General features: G+C 38.1%; 1 protein-coding gene across 1 annotated transcript in view; it reads left to right on the top strand.

The window, feature by feature from the left end:
• kntc1 (kinetochore associated 1) overlaps nucleotides 1-20775 on the top strand; it is a 95544-nt gene that overhangs the window by 55987 nt on the left and 18782 nt on the right. The window contains exons 40-52 of the mRNA XM_012969013.3: nucleotides 2801-2905; nucleotides 4345-4473; nucleotides 6434-6550; nucleotides 7254-7363; nucleotides 7486-7696; nucleotides 8499-8588; nucleotides 9398-9569; nucleotides 10731-10789; nucleotides 13238-13454; nucleotides 13896-13969; nucleotides 15395-15605; nucleotides 17802-17914; nucleotides 20166-20215. Of these exons, the coding sequence (XP_012824467.2) occupies nucleotides 2801-2905; nucleotides 4345-4473; nucleotides 6434-6550; nucleotides 7254-7363; nucleotides 7486-7696; nucleotides 8499-8588; nucleotides 9398-9569; nucleotides 10731-10789; nucleotides 13238-13454; nucleotides 13896-13969; nucleotides 15395-15605; nucleotides 17802-17914; nucleotides 20166-20215 (1658 nt within the window). The remainder of the gene's footprint in view (nucleotides 1-2800; nucleotides 2906-4344; nucleotides 4474-6433; nucleotides 6551-7253; nucleotides 7364-7485; nucleotides 7697-8498; nucleotides 8589-9397; nucleotides 9570-10730; nucleotides 10790-13237; nucleotides 13455-13895; nucleotides 13970-15394; nucleotides 15606-17801; nucleotides 17915-20165; nucleotides 20216-20775) is intronic.

Genomic DNA, 20775 nt, shown 5'->3' with positions numbered 1-20775 from the left:
ATTCTATTATGGTTTAAGTCATTTGAGTCAGAACTGATTTGGCCCACACAGATGCTGTGGGGTTGGAACTTAAGTGACCCAGTCCAGCCTTTTATCCCATATCTTGTGGTATTTTTTGGGGCTACCCCTTTTACGATAGATAAGATTCTCAAGGTTAGATAGTCGTTTGACTTCTAAAACCCATTGGGCGGAATTGGGAGGTGTGGCCTGCTTCCATTTCCTTGTAATGAGCTTTTTTGCTGTGAATAGTGCTTCATTAATAAAGGTGCTTTGGTACCGTGTGAATAGCTCTTGTATTCCTAAACCAAATAGGGATACTCGTGGAGTTCTAGGGAGCTGTATTCCTAGTGCTGTGTCTATGGTATCAAAGACTTCATTCCAATATGATGACAATAGTGAACGGTCCCAGACCATGTGTACAAAGGTGGCTTGTTGTGTACCGCACCTAGGACATTCTGAGGGGGAGCCTGGAAACAGTTTGTGTAATTTGGCAGGGTAATTGTAAGCTCTGTGGAGAAAATAGAGTTTGATCATACGGTCTCTGTAGTTTAGAGATATCAGCAAGGGGGACTCCAACATCTGATCCCACTCATCGTCATTACAACGGCCTATATCTTCTTCCCATTTATCTCTGAGAGTTTCAAGAGGCTTATTATGCAGTTTAGTGTGAAGTTCTTGATACAGATTAGAGATAAGGCCTTTAGTTGAGCTTTGCTGTAGGAGGTCAGTAAGTGAATATTTGGCAAGGAGAATAGCGTTTTTCTGGTTTTGCGAATTTAGACATCTTTTAACTTGAATATATTTCAACCATTGATGTGCAGGTAAGTGATACAGTTGCTTAAGTAGGTCAAAAGAAACAATAGAACCACCTTGCCACACATCTCCTATAGTGCTAATACCACACCTTTCCCAAACAGGGTTACTCCCTAATTTAGCTATGTTTGGGAAATATGAGTTTTCCCACAGGGGGGTCAGAGGTAGCATATTCTTAAATTGCATAATATGCAGCGTTTTTTGCCAGATTTGGCGTGCATGCATAATAACTTGGTTGGGGTAGGCTAGTGGTTGAGAATTTTTAGTAAATAGCCACTGGAAAGGGGTATAGCGGGTCCCTTGCAAGGTTTTATGGAAATGGTACAATGACTGGTGATTTGCATCCTCAACCCAGGATGCTGTGTGGCTTAGTTGAGCTGCTAAATAATATAGAAATATATTTGGGAATGCTGCTCCCCCTTGAGATTTGCCTTTAATCAGAGTAGTCAGACTTAGGCGATGACGAGTACCAGCCCAAATTAATTGCTTAAATATTGTGTCTAGTGCAGTAAAAAACCCTTTTTTAATGGCACATGGAGCTTGCAGAAGGGCGTACGTTAGTTTAGGAAGAAGTAACATTTTAATCAGATGTATTCTGCCCATTGGGCCAATTAAGAGAGATTCCCAAGTTTTAATTTTCTTTTGTATATAGTTTTTCACCGGAAGCACGTTCAGGTTATAGTATTCTGATAGGGGAAGTTTAATCACAACACCTAGATAACTGAATTGTTGAACTATAGGGAAGGGCATATTTGCTTGGTGAACTGGCAGTTGCTGTGGGTCTACTGGTAGGATAACTGATTTGGCTAGGCTAGTCACCAGTCCAGAGACACAGGCCAATCTGGAGGTTATATTTGTCAGTGTTGTTATAGAGGGTCCTAGGTCGCCCAAATAGATTAGTGTGTCATCTGCGTACAATTGTACGCGTTCTTCCCTATTGCCAATTTTCCAGCCTGTAAATTCGGTAGCTTGCCTAATTGCTTGTGCAAATGGCTCCATAGCTATATCAAACAATAGGGGAGACAGGGGGCAGCCCTGTCTTGTTCCTCTTTGTAAGGGAAAATAATCATAGCTTGAGCCGTTAACCACTATAGCTGCTTTGGGTGAGTAGTAGAGTAGCTTAATCCACTTGCTAAGTGAAGGCCCAAAATTAAAGCGTTGCAAAGTATGCCATAAGTATTCCCATTCGACTGTGTCGAAGGCTTTGGTGATGTCTAATGCTGCTACTGCCCGTTGCCCACAGTTATCGTGTTTGGTAGCTAGGTCAAATAGAGCCTCCGTATGTTCAAAGCTGTTGCTTTATTGGCCATAAAACCGGTTTGGTCTTCTGAGATGATTATGGGAAGGGCCTTGGCTATTCTCTGTGCTAATATTTTAGCTAGAATTTTAATGTCTGTTGTTAGGAGGGAGATTGGGCGGTAAGCGTCCAACTGTGTGGGATCTTTACCTGGTTTACTTAGTAAGACTATAGAGGCCTCATATAGGGATTGTGGAAGGGAGCCAGATGTTATAGCATAGTTAAACATTTGGAGGAGATGTGGGGCAATTACCTCTTTAAACCTCTTATAGATTTCTATTGGCAGTTCCTCAGGGCCGGCCGCCTTCCTTGTGGGAAACATATCTATAGCTTCAGAGAGTTCAGTTAGGGTAAGGTCTGCCTCCAAACTTATTTTTTGTTCTTCTGTTAAACGGAGTAGGCTTTGTATTTTCTAAAGTGAAAAGTAAACATGAAATGATATTTATTCTCATGTTTTTCTGTTTCTCCTGAACTGTTTACAGTTGAAATCAGCAGGGATAATGATTTAGGACCTAAGGGTAAATGATACAAGTATAGCAGCAGGTATGTTTTTTTTTATAGCCTATATTAAGATATATAGGAATGGATACTCCCCTTAAGCACAAGTTTGACAGGAAGTGTACATGTGTGACCCTACAACATTTTTGGTGTCTCTATTAATTTACCTTTTTATTTAAAAATGTCCTATAGTTGTATGATGAAAAAGTGCTTGCAGAAACCAACGCATTTATTTTTGCATTTGGAGAAAAAATTGCTACTCTTATAAAGGACACTGCAATGGCACTTCTGCACAAGGTAAGAACCAGCACCTCTAACCGTAACTACTTCTGATGTGTGATATAATGTGTACATTTAAATGAAGATTATATACATTACACAAATGGATGAACCACCTCAAACTGAACCTAACAAAAACTAAACTGGTCATCTTTCCACCTAGTGGTGGCCATACAAAGGTGGATTTTAGCTACCAATATCAGTCCTTTAGACCTATTCGGCAGCTTATCTGCCCACGTATGGACACCAACAACGTGCCTGCCTGACATCTGGCCTGAAACCATGCAGGTTTGATTTTAATGTCGGATCGGGGACCTCATCGGCTCGTTGATGCAGTCCCCGAACAGACGGGGCCTATGCCTGCCATTTTAAATAGATTGTTTGGTCCTAAGGCCAAATGATTGAATTAGCCCAATATCGTCTACCCCTAGGTGGGCATATCAGGAGAAGATCTGCTCGGTTGTGACCTTGCCAAGCGTTAGGATCTTACAGTGTATGGCTACCTTAAACCTGGTCCTACTCCCTGCTTTTACTATCTCTTTTGATGTTATGCCCTTTGATTCCTGTTTCTCCTTCTCTGATTATATTAACACCACTGTCAAAACCTGGCAATATTCTGAAAATCTGTTCCTTTCTTTCACTTACAACAGCTAAGACACTCATGCATATTCCCATCCTATCGCGACTAGACTACTGTAACCTGCTACTAACTGCCCTATCAAACTCTCATCTCTCCCCCCCCCCCCTACAGTCTGTATTAAAAACTACTGCCAGAATTCTCCTCCTGTCATCCAAGAGAGTACAGGCCCCTCCTCTGCTGATGTCCTTATCAAGTCCCTCATTCCACTTTAACTTGCTACATCTCTTCTCTTGTGTCTCCATATATTCCTTGCCAACTCCTCTGCGCCTCTCAGAACAACTACTACTGCTGTTTCCTGTCTTAAAACCTTCTGCTTTTCTGAATTCCTCCTTAGAGAATCCTCCCTCAGTCTCTTCAGACTACCTTTTAGGGCACTCGCATCTGAACCTGAACTGGGAACTGACACTTATATTACAGTGTCACCCACTGTAACCTGCAGCATTTAATACCCACCTATTTGTGTATGTAATTTACCCTCCCATTTGTAAGCTCTATGGCACAGGGTCCTCTATCATTTTGTCACTTAGCTCTGTGGAATGCAACTGTGCCTTTTATTTATTTATTTGTATTCATTATTTGTATTTAGGTATCAATTATTGTAATGACCCCTTGTTTATTTATTAATATATTGTCCTGCTGGACAGCACTGCAAACAAGTAGCGCTATATAAAAAAGTATACCTACAAAATGGATACAAACATACATTTTCCCTAGTAAAGTGCTTGCTTTTGTTGTGAAAATTAGATATTAATTATCATTTTTACAATTATAGTTTGATGTATGTATATGTACATTTATTTTGTTTGTCTTGCATTAGGTTTTCAATTGTCGTGTTGTGGATTGTGATCTTGCATTAGGGTACTGCACTCTCCTTTCTAAAAAAGAAGTATTCAAAAAACTGTGGGATGTTATAAACAACGCATGGCAAAATTACACGAAAATTCAGGTACCTCCAAAAATGCATGTAGTTGGCAAATGTAAGACACAATTTACTGTAATGTTAATATAAAGTGGCATTTTTTTTAGATTTTATTGTCATGAGGCTATAAAGATCGGGTGTTGTATATATTGATTGCAGGTGATTTAAAATACCTGCAACCATAACCTTTTCTTTTCAGAGTGCACATTAATACAGGTATGCACTTTTTCTGTAATAAGTCACACTTAAAAGGCTGTCCTCTGAAAAATAAAAAGGCTCCACTCCACTCACTTCAGTCCCAAAGTAAGGTCCCATTACCTTTCTATAGAACCATTAGATATTTATCTAGAGTACAGTTAATGGACCTGGGGTTTTCCAGATAAGGGATCTTTCCATAATTTGGATCTCCATAACTGAAGTGTGTTAAAAATCATTTAAACATTAAATAAACCCAATAAGCTTGTGTTGCCTCCAATAAGGATTAATTATATCCTAATTGGGATTAAGTACACAGTACTATTTTATTATTACAGAGAAAAAGAAATCATTTAAAAAATTAGAGTTATTTGTTTATAATGGAGTCTATGGGAGACGGCCTTTCTGTAATTCAGAACTTTCTGGATAACGGTTTTACGGATAAGGCATCCCATACCTGTACTTGCTTTTTTTTGCTAGTAAATCTTAACCTATTCATCCACTTGTCATCTCTCTAAATTAAAAAAAAATATGCAAAATGTCATGTTAGTTTTATTTTTAATTAGTTTTAAATTACATTACTGTTTCTTCAACCTCTCTCTTTAGCCTTTAAATGGGGGTCGCTGTCCCCAGCAGCCGAAAAACATTGATCTGCCAGACTAAAATTTGTTTTTGTTACTTATTGTTTATTACCTATCTTTCTTTTCAGGCACTTACAGGACAACCCCTTTGAATCAGAATGCAAAGCTCTTTAAGACTCATTATTATTGTGCACAGTACTAAGTGGACATTCAGATGTAAGGGCTCTGGCACACGGGGGAGATTAGTCGCCCGCGATTAACTCCCTGTTCGCGGGCGAATAATCTCCCCGAGTTGCCTACCCCTGCCATCCCACCGGCGAACATGTAAGTCGCCGGCGGGATGGCACATGCGGCGGCGCGATTTCGCGCAAATCGCCCCGCCGCGTCTGCCATCCCGCCGGCGACTTACATGTTCGCCGGTGGGATGGCAGGGGTAGGCAACTCGGGGAGATTAGTCGCCCGCGAACAGGGAGTTAATCGCGGGCGACTAATCTCCCCCGTGTGCCAGAGCCCTAACTTGACATTTTTTTTGTAGTGCACAATGTGCCAAAACACACCATAATTACCTTGCACATTTCCTTGCATCACACACAAGTTGTGGATAACATATGCAGAATGGAGATGTCATCACTTTTACCACACCAATGCACAAAGGGATTATAGCATTATCATGAGGTCTGGGCTGCTAGTCAGTGGTAGCCAACAATGCAACCTTCTGTGGGGTGGAGGTAATTCCAGGGTTTCCATAGAAGTGCATGGTGCATGTTTTCCTACAAGTACCTTTTATGAATCTTGTTGATAGACATGCCATTTGTCATCCAATTTAGCGAGCTTCACTTGCACTTGAAGGTTTTGCACTTCTTTGGAAATATATATGGATATATAAATGCCTTTCAGTGAAATGGTACATAAGTTAGAAAATGAACTTTACACTTAAAACAGTTTAAGCTATATTAATCCTTACAAAAATTAATTAGTTGATTAATATAAGAACATCTGCTTTGAAAACCCACCATACATGTCACAGCTAATAATTATTGTGTTTTTCATATTGATGGGGTTTTTTTTATTGATCAAAATCACAGAGAATGACTCAGTGGAAATGTATTTTGCCACAGAAATGTAATATGTTTAGCAGGTTTAAAACAGGAAATGTATGTGTTCCTGTGGAATACTAAACTAATGAAAATGTTTAATAAATGATTTTGTAGGCTGTCGCTGTGGTTGGTGCACAACTTGCTCTACTTTACAACGAAGATGAAGAGAGAAGGAAATTTGAGGAGCTTATTATTGATGCAGAGTGGGGCATCCAGCTTAGTAACTTTGGAGTGAGTACCAGATATTATCTAAAAGAAAATATTAATCATAGAACATCTGAATTTATAATTAACATTTCTAAAATATAATTAGTTATGGTTTTACAACCTCACCAATACTGCATGCATAGAAATGCATCAGACTTTGTTTTGAATTTTTTTCAGAGCATTTTTTACTGTATTCATAACATACATTTACATATCACCAAGAAGGGCTTTCCATTATCAAAGATTGGTAATATATGAGTGTTATGTATGTGTGATGTATATGTTAACACAGTTCTTCACCTAACTTTACTTTATGTCAGTGATCCCCAATGAGTGGCTCGTAAACAACATGTTGCTCTCCAACCCCTTTGATGTTGCTCCAAGTGGCCTTAAAGTTGGTGCCCATATTTGAATTTCTGACTTGGAGGCATGTTTTGGAGGCATAAAGACCATGTGTACTGGTAAACAGAGCCTCTAGTAATCTGCCAGTCCACATTGGGCTACTACTTAACCAAGTCCTTATTGGTCACCTACTAGGAAGGTTTTTGTGCTTGTGTTGCTCACAGGTAAAAAAGCTTGAGGATCCCTGCTTTATGGCATCATAGGCATCTACCATGACTTGTACAAGTAGAAACTGATCTTTCTTCAGTATTATGTAACTTTCTTTCAGTAAGTGCAATATGCAGTGTTTGCTTGTTTTAACAGTTTTTAATTATTTATTTTTAAGATTTCATTCCAGTCTGTGTTTAGACAACGTTCAGAGAGAAAGAAAGAGTTACTTGGCACATTAGTCCAGAGTTCACATGTGGATACAGGGCTTATACTAAAGTACTGCAGGTAAGGCATGGATATGACATGGAAGTACTCTGTAGCATTAACTTTTAGTTAGTAATTTGTCTGCTTGGTTAAATGTAGAAAACAGAATACTGACTGCTCACTTACTTTTGTCCATTTTTTAGCACTTTCAAGCTGGATAGCGATGCTGCTCTGCAACTTTATGTAGAAACACTGCTTCTTTCTGCTTCAAACTGTAAGCGTGGGGAGGGTGATTCCACAAAAGACTATGTACAGACCCCACACTCTGACCCTGTTAAAAAAGCAAAGGAGATCATTCCTTTGCTGAAAAGTACTCAGCATCTGGTTGTCAGTTTAAGTGGCATTCTTCATAAGGTACAAATAAATGTATGCTTGCTTTTGCTTTGTGTGGATTGAACATATGAGTGGGTGTTCTAAATCTTCCCTATATTATGGAGAATACTCCCAAAAACGTTTTCAAGAAAAACTCAGAAAAGTCCAGTTGTTTTAGACTTAATTCTACTAGATACTGAATACTCTCAAAGGTCATTAAAGGACAAGGATAGCTGGGTCGTGCTAATTTGTTAGGCAACCCCCTAGTGAATTAAGGGCCGGCTATCCTCTGCAGTAAAAAATGTACCAAAAATGTTCACAAGACTTAGACTTGTGCATATCTAGTATTATAAACATTTTGTGAAATTACTATACTGTGCACAAGTCAACAGTATAAATGAGGCATGTCTAGGGCACCAGGTAAGGTGGCAACATTTCTTTAGAAATTCTCCAGACCTCCATAGGACCTCAGTTTTGAATAGGGGTTGGACAAGTTTGCATTGTTCACAGTGGGTTGCTTAAGGGGGATATAATTAGTTTGTATAAATTGGTGGACCCTGTAGTACAGTTTCTAGTGATTCATCAATGGATCTTTCCAGGCTTTTATAGATGTACAAGAGTATTCCATGACAATTATAGAAAGAAGGTGCTCCTTAAGATACAGAAAGATTCCTCATGTGAAAACACCCATCATTATGGATAATAGCTCCCATACCTGTAATTATTATGAGTGTGTGTGTTAACCTTTGTATTCACATCAGATTATAATACTATTCGAATTGTTACAGAGCTATAGAATTTACATATTCTCCTTTTAAACCCCTGCTAAATATATGTTTTACAGCTGGATCCCTATGACTATGAAACCATTGAAGGTGTCCTACAGGTTATACTTGTGGCTGATGAGAAAAACACTAATATACAGCTAAGCCAGGTATATACAGGAAAAACTACCTTCTAAAAGTATAAATATACAGTATAATTATTTTTTTATTTAAAGGTGTAGTTTTATTTCTTTTAACAGAACATAGCACACATTGTATAGATCAACAGCATTTGATTGTTGTGAAGATAAAAGTACAGGACATTTGACAGGGTAAAACAGACAAAACTTATATTGTGAACAAAGATTGATAGTACTAAAATGATAACCGTGACCAATGAATAGCCATAAAAAAAGTGCAGGTTTGTACTATAACCCGCACTAAATTCTTAAATTGAAAAGACACTAGGGGCCCCATATTCTGTCATACTTACCTTGGGCCCCCTGGTTTTCATATGTTTGTGTTCAGGGATAATGCTACATTTACCAATTGCCTTCAGTATTCTGTTAAAGATTTAGTATCCATCTATTGCATCAGTACTGTTTTTTGGCATCATACCACTCCCAGAAGACAAACTACTAGATTAACCACCCTGGGCATACCCAGGTCAGCAAGCCCATCTCCATGTATGCAATTTCGGAGGTTGTTCGGGAGTAGTTCCCTGACTGTATGTTTTTTACAGGTCGTAGAATACCATGGTTACTTCTATATCTTCTTAATCTTTTAAATATGTTTAACTTTTTTTTTTATTGCACATATAGAGATTCTGGTTGTTTTCTTTTCACAGAGATGGTTAATTGATCTGTGGGAAAGCTAAATTAAAGATAATGGGTTTTTTTTTTTATTTGTTTGCTTCACTCTTTTTTGATGTGCAACATTTCATTCTAAATACTCAAAACATATTTATCTCTTTTTGAAGGCTTTGGGTCTAATAAATCATTTAAAATCTTGTAAAAGAATTGCACCCCCATCAGATCTGGAGCACCAGTATATTCTGGAACATGGAATCGCAATGCCTCCTACTGCACAGACAAGGCTTCCTTTTCATCTACTGTTCTTTACAACAGCCTCAAGTTTTTGGGGGATTATATGTAAGTGTAAATATGAAAGCAAAGTCATAAAAAATTTAGAGAGAAAAATATAGGTTAAATAAATAGTTTTTTACCTTCATTTACAAAACATTGACATAATGGCTAGAACACTACTTCCTCCTTTACAGCTCTCTAAGCTGTTAGCAGTCAGTAACCAGTCAGTGAGTTGAGGGGGGGGGGGCATATGGGACATATTCCGTTAGTTTGTACTTGAATCTGACCTGCATGCTCATAAACTAACTGAACAGTTATGTCCCATGTGTCCCTTCCCCCTAAAGTCACTGAATAACTAAGAGGTTAGAGAGATGAAAGCAACAAGTAATGCTTTGGCTATTATGTTAGACATCTGTCCACTCCAGCCTTTATAGATTACATTTTTTTATTGCAATTATTTTTTATTTTGTGCAGTCTATCCATTTTACCCAGTTTGATTTTTACACTGAACTGTTCCTTTAAAAGGATTCTTCTAATTGCCTAAATAATAGTCAGTCAACATAGCAGCCTTCTTCACTTATTTACATCTTAAGCCACCTGTAAATTTTGTGTACTAGTGATCTCTTACACTGCTGGATGCTGTTGATTTACCAGAGAATTTGAACTTTTGCTTTTGTAAGTTGGTGAGTTGTTGGTGTTTGCACAATGGAACTGGCTACATAGCATAGTAGTGATTACAAAGTATGACAGACCAACCGGGATACTAGTAAACATTCCGTTGAACCCCAGTCATAATGGACAGTCTTCCTTAAAAATACCCTCCGTGTGCCTACATGTGCTTTACTGGCCTTTCCATCATATGGCTTTGGCTCCCATAGTACCCAGCTGCTGATTTTTGCTGTCAGTTTTGTGCATGACCCAACCAATTTATATAATAACTGAAGCTGGACTTTTCTCGAGCAGCAAGGTACTGGAAGGCAACAGGTGCATTTTATTTTACATAGAGCTAGAGGGTTGTCTTTAAAATATTGAGTGTTCCCATTAATACTATATTCTTTCTTTCATAGCATCAATAGGTGTTGCAGTTTGCTTTTACTTCTAGTATAGAAAATAGTTCAGCAGTTGTTGGAGACATAACTAGATGTTTCCTGAGGCCAACATCAATCTTAAATGTTCAGAGAAGTAATGCTATTATGTTTTTTCATTCTTCCTCAAAACCTCTTTCAGCTGCAGAGCTTAGTGAGGAGTCATTTCCAACGCTGCTACTTATTTCAAAATTAATGAAGGTACATTTTTGTTTATTTCTGTCTTCTGTTTGCTTTTTGTCCCCTTTATTGTTTTTAATAATCATGTTAAAAGCATTACATTTCTAAAATGTTAGTAGTTGGGGGACTATATTATGCAGGGTAAATATTGGCACACTTCCCATAGTTTAGAGGTGACCTTTTAAATCAGCCTAGGGCAGCAAAAGCTTTACACATGTCTTTGTATGCTTAATGTACTTGCTGTAGTGTGTATCTACATTAAAAGTTAGCATAGCTGTACAAACAGTGTCCCAGGGGTGCAACTTATTCACCCACCTAGCATAGTTTTTCCTGTGCTTGCTATAAGACCAAAAGCATTTAAGAAGTGACAAATGCATGAGCTGTGCAAGGATTGGGAAGGAGGCAGGAATTTCAAACTGCTGTCAAAATGTATTCAGTCTTACCACAGTAAAGGAAGAAAACCTCAAAAAAAGGAAAGAAGGAGAACAAAATGGAGATGGGTAGAGAGGGGCAGATTGGAAGAGGACAGGGGAATGAAAAGTGCAGAGTAAAAGTGGAAGTCATTAAAGGAGAAGGAAAGGCTAATAATCTCAAGCTGCAGCATACCTTCAGTTGTCTCAATAGTGCTCTTAAGTCACCCCATGTTTCTCCCATTCAGATGATCAGAAGCCAAACAGGAAGAAAAAACTCTGAGCTGTGTAAAGAAAGTTCCCATAATGCCTCGCTCCTGCATAGACACCCAGACCAAGTGAACATGCTCAGTCAGTTAGACTATGAGTCAGCTTCCTGCTGATTGGCTCAGATCTACATTCCTAAGGGGTGGGAGTGAGTTCTTAGCATTCCTGAGGGAGGGGGGAGCAGGAGAGAGCAGAAAGCAGAGAGCTGCCTGTCTCTGGCAGAGGAAAACAGACACAACTAATCTTTTTTCAGAGAAGTCAGTGCAGCGTTTCTGTGAGTGCTTATGGCTGTATTTACATAGACCTTTCTGATAAAGCTTACTTAGTTTTTACCTTTCTTTCTCCTTTAAAGTAAACTGTAAACTGTTTTCACACAGTTCTTTGTCTGCACCACAATTTGTTTTGCTTACTAGCTTCAGAATGTGTGCCCAAGAGCACAGTCTATGAAGAGCATTGATAGATCTGCAAGATGTCCCCTATATTTGATAAATATAGCGGGTGAGGCTGTTTTGTTACAAAAACAGGTGCTAGCTTTATAGCTTAAATAGTTTCAATAGAACATACATGTATCTTACTTTTTATGCTATTGCTTAAATGTGAGTGTTGAAAGGAAATGTTATATTCAGTGCCAAATTCTGTTTTGGAGGACAGTTGGAACATAAAAGTGGATCTTTACTGCAGAATGCATGGCCTCCTGTACTCGCTTGTTGCATAGATATTAAAAAAGGAGGAATAAATTGCAATCTGAGCACAATTAGCCCCTATGACCTAAACAGCCATCTTGGCATGAATGGCCATAGTGAACAATATATGACATTGTCCAGGGCCCAGTCATAACAGTGTTGAGGTGCCTTGTGTGGGATCCAAAAGAAATCAGCCGTTACTTAAATTGACACTAGACACTAAAATTGTATAATATTGTGAAAATATGCACTGAAGCCCTGATGGATGATTTGCACAGTGTTTGCACTGAAGCCTCTATCCAGATACCCAAGAAAATCCCATTGCCTGGGTGGAGTCTGCTGTTCTGGTTGGACCTGCGTGGACTGACAAGCAAGTCAACTTGTAAGCAAGGAATAAAACATGATATCCTTGTTAACTATAAAGGTGCAGTATACCCTGTTTTCAGCATAAGCTCAATGAACTGGGTATATGCTGAACATACCTTTTGTCTGTTTTCATGGAAAATATTTATAAATAAAAAGTATGTTCAGCACAAAAAGCTCATGTTGAAAAAGGGCATGTACTGCCCCTTTAAAAATGTCACAAGCCTTATACCAAAAGGCAATTGAAGCCTCAACAGCACTACATTTGAGAGAGTTAACTTCCAAAAATGCGGAGGAAGTCTAGTTGCTTTTGCCATCCTTGGTAAAATAAGTAAAGGAGAATTGTCTGGATAAATAAAAATGGCTCAGACCTTTCCAGGGTCTGTAGTTCACTATGTTTAACAAAACTATTACTCCTAGCAATATTTTCCCCCTGGTAAGTGTTCTTTTTATAAAATTGATGAGTCTTGCAGTGATACACATCCCTGCATGTTACTTTTATACACATGTTGTGTGTTGTATAAAAGTAACATGCAGGGATGTGTCCATTTTTGTAAGATAGATTATGTAAATATATTTTCTATGCAGAGCTCTGTCCAAATCCAAAGGACTTGAATGGTGTGATGATTTCCTTTTGGGTGTGGTTTACAGTTAGTAAGGACACTGTTATACAGTATAATGCCATGTTAGAACATACTACAATATAAAAGAGGGCACACTTCTTTTCTAACCTTTGTTTTTTGTAGGTGTCCCTAGATACTTTATATATGATGGCATCCAAGCATGTTTTTGAAAAGAATTTGCGTCCTAAAGCACTGAAACTTAAAAATGCAGAACACTTCTCAATCATTAATAAAGATACTGCTAAGACTGTTTTGACTATCCAGTCTTACCTGCAGTCTATCAGCAATCCTGAGTGGGCTGCAGCTATTGCTCATAAAATTGCACAAGAGTTACCAACAGGTAAGTATTTTTGTTTGTATTTTTTCAAACAGAAAATGGCCAACATATTGCTAGTGTTGCAACCATTTAAAATATATAATACCAGCCTGGATGATCTGATGGGAATGGCAGCATAGGGGAGCGGGGTGGTGATGTAGGTAGGCAGGTCATAGGCCAGATTTTGCATGTTTCAGGACAGAAAAGAGGTAATATGCTATCAATGGTAGCTGGATTATGCCATATTTTAGTTCTAAATGAACCAGCCAGGGTCAGAACAAATGGGAATTAGAAATTTACTAGCAAATATACTGCCGGTACATTTTTCATACTGGCCCTGGCAGATGTTTTACTGGCTAGGCCCATGATATACAGGCTGGGTGGCACCCCTACATGTTGCATATTATAGAACTGTCATATGCATAAGTAGCAAAATTAGCAACAAACTGTTTTTTATTTTTGAAGGACCTGACAAAATTCATGCATTAAAATTTTGCCTTCATTTGGCTGAAAAGTGGAAAAAAAACATTTTACCTAAGGTAAGAAACAGCTTTTGTATCTCTTAAATTCTGTCTATAGAAATGTGCTATTTCCTCTTTACTAGAGTAGTGTCATAATATTATATATAGTGTTTCTGTACTTTCTCACACCACCATCAAGTAACACTTCTAAACCTCTGCTCCATAATGCCTTCCTAGAATGACTGTTTAAACCTGAAGCTTGTTTCCTTCCTGTTAATTGTTTAGAAGCTGATGCAGTTTGTAAATGCGTTATAAAACATCATATTTCTTAATTAGCTGCTTGGCCCATTTTGGCATGGTGGTAGTTATTATTATTAACATGTATTTATAAAACACCCATGTATTCTGCAGCGCAGTACAATGAATGGATGTTTACATACAAAGCAACCAATAACCGATACAACAGGTGAAGACCCTTCCCAAAAAAAGCTTACAATCTTAAAAAAAAGAATAGGTTGCGACACCTCTTGTCTTATATGGTTTTACTGTTCTGGCTTTAACGTTGGCCTTTTCCTTGTTTTTAATTGTGCTTGATATGCTCTTGGCTTTGAATGCCATCCTTAGGTTACTTTTTACTGAAGTCAATGGATTTTACTGACTTTAGTTTTTTTTATTGTCTAGTATTTCTATCTCTTAAATTAGCATTCTTAACTCAGCAAACAATATTAACGCCAACAATGTTTACTTGTGAGTAAATGTTACTGCTCTTTAGGGAATCAGAAAGCCTACCTTACATTTTTAGTCTAGTGGGCATCCATTGTATTGCAGGGCTACATTTAACTATTCAAGCAAAGGGGCAGTAAGCACCAATGTTTAGCAAAGGTATACAACCCCTTCTTTAAAATATGATATATCTTCCAGTACAAGTATTCCTAGGAGAAAATTGCAAAGCTTCACACCTCTCTCGGTAAAAAATCTTTTCATCTCTTCCTTCCTTCTTCTGATCTGATGTTTTTTGTATTCTTTCAGTTTAAAAAAAACTATATTTTCTTCAACAATTGGTTGACATTATAAGGAACAATTTTTAATGAAATATATTGTGTGGAGAGTTAGCAGGTAGAGACTCCAATGGAGGCCAGATGAGGGGTTGGTTTTAGGAAAGGTTTAGTTCTCCTTGAAATGCATAGGTGGCCATCCATGTATTGTACTGTATGGGGCACTACAGTGATTGGTGGTGTTAAATGCATTACTGGAACAGCATAAAAATGCATACAACATGCATGAATTACCATCACCTTATAACTAATGTTTTTAATAACCCTGCAACAAGAGTGCTCTAAACTTCCAAATTATGTGGCAATACCCATGGGCATGCATCCTGATAATTACACCAAGGTTTAGCAGTACTGCTTAAGGGGACGAAACCTAATTGTTAAAAGAGCGGGTATCTCTTTTCAGATCAATATGCATTTCTAATGTTATATTTTCTTTACCTCCTATTAGGATGATGCACATGAAAAGGCTGATGTGTTTATAAAGAAACTTAGTGTGCAGTATCAAAGATCAGCTACAGAGAATGTACTAATCACACATAAGCTGAACACTCCTGAGTTCTTGAAACAAATAGGAAAACCAGCCAATTTAATTGTGTCTCTGTATGAACACAGCAGCGTGGAACAAAGAATAAGGTATCCAACTGGCAGAGATTACCCAGGTTTGTATTACAAGAGGACACAATTCTCATTGTGTTGGGTTGAAAACCCGAACATACTGTTCTTCGACTTTGGCTTCTGCTTCTTCTTCTTATTCTTAGCGCCCCCCATTTTCTAAACGCTATTCCTCCTACAGTTTTAGGGGTACAACACCAAAACTCTCCACACTTCTTCGCCCTATAGCGGAGCAGGTTGCTTGTGCTTTTCTAAGCAATCCGGCCCCCCGTCTTTTTGTGGTGCCACTCCAAACACCCCAATTTTCCCATTGACTTTGACAGGGAAGATTTTCAGCAACATTTGTTGGATGACCCCAAAGTGGGAGGGGGCAGCAACAGCCAAGCAAATTTCACCCATTGACTTTAATGGGGAAATTGAAACTGCTGCCACACTTACAGCTTTGAGGCTACACTCCCCAAACTTGAATCACACAGTCATGGGGTCAGCCTGAATGAAAATATGATGATTGCTGGATGCCCAAAAGTGGGCATTTTACCTATTGATTTGGAAGAAATTCAACCTGCTGCCATTCTCACAGTAATAATACCAGGGTCCCCAAACATTTTACACTTGGTCACTAGGGGACTGCAGGTTTACATTTGAAAAGTGGGGGGAGCCACCAACAGCCAATCAAATTTCACCTATTGATTTTTTATTGGTTTGATGCCAGAGTTCCCAGACTTTGCACAGTCAGTCACTGGGTGACTACGCATTCCAGTTCTTTTTAAAAAAATGCAAATTGGGAGGGGCCAACAACAGCCAATCAAATTTTACCCATTAACTTTTATGGGAAAATTGAAACTGATGCCAATCTTACAGCTTTGCGGCTACACTCCCCAAACTTGAATCACATAGTCATGGCGTCAGCCTGAATGAAAATATGATGATTGTTGGATGCCCAAAAGTGGGCGGCGCTGTGAACAGCCAATCAGATTTTACCTATGGACTTGTGGAAATCCAACCTGCTGCCATTCTCACAGTAATAACGCCGGGGTCCCCAAACTTTGCAGGGTTAGGCACCAGGTAACTCTGGTTCAAGGTAAGAAAAAGTGGGTGGAGCCACCGACAGCCAATCAGAGTTTACCTATTGACTTTCAATGGGGAAATTCAATCTGCTGCTATTCTCACAGAATTAACACCAGGGTCCCCAAACTTTTCACAGTTTGTTTTGTAGATTTTAAAAAGTGGGTGGAGTCACCAACAGCCGATCAGACTTCACCTATTGATTTTTTTTTGTTTAAATTTAAAATGCTGCTTTTCTCACACTATTTATGTCAGGGTTTCCAAACTTTGCACAGTCAGTCACTGGATGACTACATATTCAGGGTTAGAACAAGTGGGAGGAGCCACCAACAGCAAATCCATTTCCACCCATTAGATTTCATTGATTTATATTTAAACTGATGCCATTATTTAAATATTAATTCCAGGGTTGTTAAAGTTTCCAGAGTTAGTCACTGGGTATTTGCTGTTCAAAGTCAGAAAAAAGTGGGCGGAGCCACCAACAGCCATATACATATTTACTTTCAATGGTGAAGTGTAAAATGCTGTCAGTCTCACAATTTTTATGCCCCAAAATTTGCAAAGTTGGTCACTGGGGGACTGCAGTTCAAAAATAGGAAAAGTGGGTTGGGCCACTAACAGCCAATCAGATTTCATCCATTGAATTTTATTGGTTTAAATTTAAAATGCTGCCGTTCTTTAACTATTAATCCTAGGGTCCCTAAACTTTGCAGAGTTAGTCACTGGGTAACTGCAGTTCCAGGTTAAAAAAGGGGGTGGAGCCACCAACCGCCAATCAGATGTCACTCGTTGACTTTCAGTGGGAAATTTAAGTTGCTGCCATTCAGACACTATTAAAACTAGGGTCCCAAAACTTTGGGACTTTGTACAGTGGTTTTTACTATATAACTATGGCCCAAGGTCAGAGAAAGTTGGCAGAGCCCATTCAGTGATGTCATGTTTTTCAACCCAACATGAAGTTTGTTCTCAAACTTCCCTTTCTAGTTTTTATTATATTCTAATCTATTCTACCTTACTGGCATGTATGCATATTTAATTGTAGTATGGTCAAATGCTGAAAATGCCTGTATCTAAGATTATTCATTGGAATTATAACCTTATGCAAGAGAATACTTTATGAAGTTGTTTTGCAAAATACCATCATTTTATTTCTGAATCTTATTGGTTTTATATTGCAGACATTCATATGGCGGTAAAACAAATATCTGAAGTAAACAATTTGAATATGAGCAGAATCTGCACTCTACTTCTGGAAAAGTGGATTTGTCCACCAGCCCTTCCCCAAGCAGATGTAAGTACAAACTAATTGCAGCTTACAGATTTTAAAGCGAAAAGTGTTTTTTTTTTTGCATAATGAAAAAATAATTATAAGCAATTTTACAATATCAATTGATGTACAGATAAGGAATCCCTTATCCGGAAACCCGATATCCAGAAAGCTCCGAATTACGGAAAGGCTGTCTCCCATAGACTCCATTTTAATAAAATAATTCAGATTTTTACGATTGATTTCCTTTTCCTCTGTAAAAATAAAACAGTGCTTTGTATTTGATTCCAACTAAGATATAATTAATCCTTACTGGATACAAAACAATCCTGTTGGGTTTAATTAATGTTTTATAGATTTTTTAGTAGACTTAAAGTATGAAGATCCAAATGACGGAAAGACCCCTTATCCGGAATACCCTTGGTCCCGATCATTCTGGATAATGGGTCCTATTCCTGTACTTTCAAATTTTCATTGATTTTAAATCTATTTGTTAATGTAATTGCTATTGAAAGCAGTATTTGTTAATCCCTTCCTGTTCTCATCTTCTGACTCTTGAAACAGTGTAACAAAAATCAGTTCTCCTCCACATCTGTAAATCATATGGCATCTTCTACATAGTTTCAGGAGTTAGAACCAGTAGTACCAAGAAAGTAAACATCCAGACAGATACTGATTTCAACAGAAATTGCATTTACAAATAACGCCAAAACAACTGGAAATATTTAATGTATATGGAAAAGTTGCTTACAATTACATTTTCTTTCTTTTTTTTTTTTAAAAAAAATGTTTTCTTTTTAAGTTTTTCCGTTTTAAGGCTTCATCTGACATCTGTCAGAAAGTGAGCATTACCAAAATCTCAAGACAAACGAATGCCGATACTAACCTTATTATATATATATATATATATATATATATATATATATATATATATATATATATATATATAACCATTGTTGGGAGGTGACAGGGCTATTTTTTTTCCTCTTAAGTGGTTTATTAGCATAGTACCAAAGGTAAGATTGTTTTAATTAATTCAAAATTTGTATTGACTACAATTTAAAACCATTAGCAGGTCTGGTTTCAAAGGTTAGAACTATTCCTGTACTTAGGGCTAGGGCGAAGCCAGTGTTTTGTGTGCCCTTAGCCTTATGGTTATAACAGACAGATTCTTGGTCTTTTTAAAGAGCAAGGAAAGGCTTCTACTAGAGCCCTTAATATGTTGTAGAGCCCCCTTGCCTGTAGCAGATCGCCAACTTTTTTTTTTTTTTTTTTTTAAATAATCCTCCCTTCTCCCAAAATGTGCCTTCTAACTCTCTTTGCTTGTTGGATTTTCCTTCCCCGGCTCCACCAGTATCGTCCCTGCTGCAACCAAAACCCCCCCCCCCCCCCCCCCCAGGCGACCTAACACTGCCAACCCGCAGCGCCACACTTTCAAATCACCCTGCTTCTTGCGCCGGCTTCTCTCAATGAAAACAGCAATGCGCATGCGCCGCCTACAGTGTCCCGTTCACACAGTCAGTGCAGGAGCGATGCATTATGGGAATCCTCTTTACCCAGCTCAGTGTTTTTTCTCCGTGTTTGGCTTCAGATCTTTTGAACAGGTGAAATATGGGGAGACTTAAGGGCACTATTGAGACAACTGAAGGTATGCCTGCAGCTTGAGATTAACTCTTTACTAGCCTTTCCTTCTCCTTTAAGGATACCATGCAACCATTATGTGTTGTTAAAAGCCAGGCAGTCAGAATTTATAAATCAACTTTTAACAGATGCTGCTAAGTAATGTAATGTTGCAAAATGTAACAGGTCAGAGGCTGCACCTGGATTGCTGGGATGCCAGATTGAAACATCAGATAGAGGAACGTTCAAGTTTAAACTTCAATTTTAGAAAAACAGTATAAAAAAAAATAGAAACCAATTTAAAATGTTTTTATTTCTGGTTTACTATCTAAAAACAGTGACACGAAACAAAAGTGTATTTTTTAATGGTGGGCATCTAGTGGAAACATATAAGTAGAATCTATACCCGTGGAATAATCGCAAAATCTTACCTTGTGGGTGGTTTATGGGTACCCTTTATGGTGCAACTCTAATCCTCTCACCTCCTCTGAGAAAAAAAGATGATCTTTTTTTTTCCCCTGACCTGGTTGATGTCACTTGTGGACCAAACTTTCAGTTTTGTGGTTTTCGTTGCCTTACAGAAGATATATTAATAAAGGAAAAAATGTATTCATCTTAACACAAACATTGTGACTTTTGTAAATGTGTTTTACAGAAAAGCAAAGATGTGTTTGGTGATATCCATGGTGATGAGGACCTAAGAAGGTAAGTTAGACCGTTTTAACTACAATTCGATCTAGATATTTTCAGAAAAATAAGTAAAAGTAAGAGACAATAGTTGCTAACATTAAACAGATATTGCTAAGAAAGTTTAAACTTCTATTTTAAAAACACAATAAAAAAAAATAGAAAGCAATTTAAAAAGCTTTTAATTCTGCTTTACTAACTAAAAACACTGAAACTACAAAAAAAGAGTATTTTTTAATGGGGGGCATCTTGTGGCATGTATAAGTTGCAACCGTACCTGGGGAATAACAGCAAGATATTCAGGTTTAGAGCAGAAATTCTCTGATTGCTTTACCTGGTTGGTTGTCTGCCGGTACCCTGTATGGGTACTTGGTAAATTGAAACCAGTTCCTCTGACAAAAAGATGATTTTTTTTCCCCTGACCTGGCTGATGTCAGTTCTGGACCATAGTGACTCCACCTCCAGTTTTGTGGTTTTCTAGGTTGGAAAAACAATTTCAGTTTTTCTGGGGAATGGGCATAGCGATTCAGCAAGTCTGGATCGGCGAGTCTGATTCATGGAGGAATCTAACACAAGGT

The sequence above is a fragment of the Xenopus tropicalis genome, chromosome 1 (assembly GCF_000004195.4).
Source record: "Xenopus tropicalis strain Nigerian chromosome 1, UCB_Xtro_10.0, whole genome shotgun sequence".
Taxonomy (NCBI): Eukaryota; Metazoa; Chordata; class Amphibia; order Anura; family Pipidae; genus Xenopus; species Xenopus tropicalis.
Note: the sequence above shows the minus strand (reverse complement) of the source record. Positions and strands in the feature narration are given on the sequence as shown.